Source organism: Podarcis liolepis (assembly GCF_965112155.1).
Source record: "Podarcis liolepis genome assembly, chromosome: 6".
Classification (NCBI taxonomy): Eukaryota; Metazoa; Chordata; class Lepidosauria; order Squamata; family Lacertidae; genus Podarcis; species Podarcis liolepis.
This window is the reverse complement of record NC_139559.1, coordinates 46,627,409-46,631,635: the sequence shown is the minus strand read 5'-3', so window position 1 is coordinate 46,631,635 and position 4,227 is coordinate 46,627,409. Positions and strand designations below refer to the sequence as shown.

The 4,227-nt window shown below is 41.5% G+C and overlaps 1 protein-coding gene across 3 annotated transcripts in view; it reads right to left on the bottom strand.

Moving 5' to 3' along the window:
* Positions 1-1,111: 1,111 nt before the first annotated feature.
* The window catches only part of RAB44 (RAB44, member RAS oncogene family), a 39,455-nt gene continuing 36,339 nt past the window's right edge, over positions 1,112-4,227 (bottom strand). For all 3 annotated transcript variants that reach the window (XM_083509382.1, XM_083509383.1, XM_083509384.1), the window contains one exon: positions 1,112-3,922. In XM_083509382.1, coding sequence (XP_083365508.1) covers positions 3,835-3,922 — 88 coding nt within the window. In that variant the 3' untranslated portion in view covers positions 1,112-3,834. The remainder of the gene's footprint in view (positions 3,923-4,227) is intronic.

The following is a 4,227-nucleotide window of genomic DNA, read 5'->3' as shown; positions in this document are numbered from 1 at the left end:
ATATACCGTAATTCTTATTATTCAAAAAGTGAACTCCTATTCACGTGGAGGAAGCCTAAAAGACCATTAACTGTTAATAACTCATTCTCGAATTGCCCCCCTTAAAAATCAAATTGCCCCCCTGTGGGGCGAGTGCCCCACGTTGGGAAGCACGAGTCTAGGGTGTGAATGAAGGGGCTTCGTCCCAGATGGATAGGTAGCTAGATATCTGGGAGGAAGTTACACTGAACTCTTGGGGGGGGGGTTACTTCTGGGCAGACACAAATCGGCTTGCACTACTTGTCTTCTTGAACAGTTGTAAGAATGTCGTCCAGGATGGCTTCTGTGAGACCAAACCTGATGCAAAATACTGTATGTGGAGGTTAAGTCCACTGAATTCAGTGGGGCTTACTTCCAAGTAGTAAGAGCCATGGAACTGCAGTCTTCATTGCCAGCCCTGGACTCATAGTGTAGCAGGGTTGGTAGATGACATTTTCAAACAGGTTCCCTAGCGATTTCCTCAACGTTCATTCAGTCATTTCAGGAAAGTAGGCTATAGCTAAGAACCACCATCCTCATTCCCTTCATTAGGTGCTTGAGTGCATGTCTATTTGCAAGGAAAACTGGGGCACCCAAAAAGAAGGTAGTGATTTCTATATACTCCTAGGAATCCCTAAGTAAGCAGAAATATATATATTTGTAAAAATAAAACAAAAACCCAAGTACCTGTGGTTTCAAGTACTTCTTCACACAGTGCATAGTCAAACTATGGAACTTGCTAGCCCAGGAGACAGTGATGGCCACTAACCTGGATGGCTTTAAAAGACAATTGGACAAATTCATGGTGCCATCAATGGCTACTAGCCATGATGGCTATGCTCTGCTTTCATGGTCGGAAGGCAGCAATGCTTCCAAATACCAGTTGCTGGAAGCCACACGACAGATGAGTGCTCTTCTGCTCAAATTCTGCTTGCTGGTTTGCCACAGGCATCTAGTTGGTAACTGTGAGAACAGGATGCTGGACAAGATGGGCTACTGACTGTTCTTATGTTTCTGTGCTGTACAGAATCTTGAGATTTCCATAGGGCTTGTGGCATCTTAAAGACTAACACAATAGAATACACTTGCATGTGTTACAGTCCATTTTATTGGAAGCTGAAATTGTTATCTTGACTTGCAGGTATGGGATGGGGTGGGGTGGGAGGAATTATAAACAGTGAGGTCAAAGGGGAATGAAATGCAGTGGGGGGGGAGTACAGTGATAATAATTACACAATTAACCAGTTAAACCATAAAACAGTTGATAACACAGGAATTGTTAGGCCAGTTAACACAATATGATAAAGCTCCTCTGTTTTCTTTCAGTCCACAAGTGATAGCATGTTTCACACTGCATACTCCCTCTGAAGTTCCTATGCTCTAGTTGAAGTGGAAAAAAGTTTGGAAAAAGAAAAAGAGATTGAGTTGGCAGGGAGGGGATGAAGAGTTTAGTGGCCTGTTCAAGCCTCTAACAAGGATTGCCAATGTGGTGCCCTCCAGATATTGTTGTACTAACTCACATTATCCTTGATTGTTAAATAGGCTGATGGGAGCTCGAGTCTAACAACATCTGGAGGGCACCATGTTTGCTACCCCTGCCCTAACATCTTTATCCTGGCCTTAGGGTTGGAGGGTGCATTCCAGGAGACTTTAAAAAAAAAAATACATCCCAGGGATTTTTCCAACGGAGGGTCCAAGGCTGCCCCCTCACATTTCTTTTAATTACTTTATTATTCATTTCCCTTTGAGGGCCAGATTTCTGCAGAATTTTCACTTCCCAGTTGGGAATCTATGATGACCACAAAAATAGCACCCTTGTCATCAAAAAATATTTTAGAGCCACAAAGCTGAATATTTTTTAAGCTGATGTTTCCTGTCAGATGGTATGATATTTTAATCTTTGAGCCTGCAAACGCAAGTCCAAAGCTGTAGCAGAGTCGAGAGACAAGTTATTATTATAAGCAAAACAATATTTAAAATGCAGCATACTTGGCACTATTTATGTTCCAATTATTGTCATTATCTCTGAACAGACACTGAACACAGTGTTTTGTTCTTGTTTACAGGCTGATTTATGATTAGCATGTGGATTTTCTTCATACTTGTGGAATTTGCTTATAAACAGCTGTTTTCATTAGAAAACTAATTTCACCGTTGTTGATTTTTAAGTTGTTTACAGATTTCAAGAAATTCAAATTGGAAGAAATTCAGATTGACCCAACCTTGTTAATACAATCAATGGTGAATTTTAAATTGTGTTTGCTGCCATCTTACGGAGAAAATCAAGCAATTGTAAGACAGTCACCTTCTGCTATATCCCTTTGGAAAAGGGTAGCTAGAAGCAAGAAAAGCGCCGCCTTCTGTGCATGACTGAAATAGCATTTACAAGAAACCTTTTTTGTCTATGTGCAGCACCCCAGCTATACATGGATGTTGGAATAACAAAGGGTGGTAGAAAGGAGCAGGGGATCTGACAACAACAACAATTTATTATTTGTACCCCGCCCATCTAGCTGGGTTTCCCCAGCCACTCTGGGCGGCTTCCAACAAAGATTAAAAATACATTAAAATGTCACACATTAAAAACTTCCCTGAACAGGGCTGACTTCAGATGTCTTCTAAGTGTCAGATAGTTGTTTATCTCTTTGACATCTGATGGGAGGGTGTTCCACAGGGCGGGCGCCACTACCGAGAAGGCCCTCTACCTGGTTCCCTGTAGCGTTGCTTCTCGCAGTGAGGGAGCCGCCAGAAGGCCCTCGGCGCTGGACTTCAGCGTCTGGGCAGAACAATAGGGGTATAGACGCTCCTTCAGGTATACTGGGCCGAGGCCGTTTAGGGCTTTAAAGGTCAACACCAACACTTTGAATTGTGCTTGGAAACGTATAACATTACAGTAGAGCTTTCCAAACTTTTAATGTTGGTGACACACTTTTTAGACATGCATCATTTCGCAGCACAGTAATTCAGTTTTGCTAGCAAACCAGAGGTTAAACTAACCCTTTATAAGAGTGTTCGCACAACACACCTACACACTGCAGCCGACACATTAACGTGTTGCTACATACAGTTTGGAATGCTCTGCATTACAGTTTTCCAGCTGAAAACATTATAGCTTTGCAACTGTTCTTGTTTAACTTGAATACCACATACTTACATTTTTTCTAAAAGTGAATCTATACTGATTATTCTTATTATTTTAAAATATTTGTAAAACTGTTGAGGACCATGTGCTTTAGTGAGTGCTTTGTCCTATATGAACCTGCCTGTGCCCTCAGATCAGCTTCTAAGGCTTTACTCCAAGTACCACCCCTCTGTTAACAGCAAAATCATGCTACACAAAACATTGAGAAAGAATTTACCAACCATGACAGCGTAGGAATTGAAAGTGTATTAATATGCAAAGCTTACAGAGTTATATAAGAATGAAAAGAGAAGGAGAAAACAACTAATTTGTTCAGAATCAGAATATGTTTGTTGATTGGCATAATAAGGCACATCTTTCAGGAGATAATTGCTTATAGCAACTAGCTTGGTATTGGGAGGCGGAAATTACTGGAATGAACTAGAGATTCTTCTCTGGCCTGTTGTCAAGAAAGTTTACAGAGCAAAGAACAGATCTGGAGGGATATAAGGTTTGAAAGCTGCCTTGGGACACCAATGTAAAATCTGGCCAATGTAAATTGGCAAGGTTCCCATTCTATATAAGGTGGACTGAGCACCAGACTCAAGGGGGGACAAAACATGTCTAACCGCATAACAGCCATAAGGATCTGTTGAAAGCCATTAGCTTTAAACATCTCATCTTTTGCCTTTTGGTTATGAGCAGCATCCTCTTTTCTTTCCAGATGGCGCTGAAAGCTCCAAAATCTCCTGCTTGAACTTATCTTCATGAGTTTTCAGCAACCTGACATGATAAACATAGAGGGAAACATGTTAAGTATTTTGCTCAAGTCTAGAGGATTTTCAGAAGCTCTCACACTGTGTTCACACAATGCTAAAGCATGGTTTTGTGGGAAATTGCAGTCAAACATAACTGCATGACTGCTAGTTGGTGCAAGAAGGGGTAAAGACCACAGATTTAGTTTCCTAGACTCAGCTAGGTTACACCCCCTCTTCTCCAGTGAAGGAGGAAGTGAAGTCTTCTCTTCCTGTTCCCTCTCTCTCTGCACCACGTCACTGGCTAAGGAAGATGTGTCTAAGCAAGCTCCA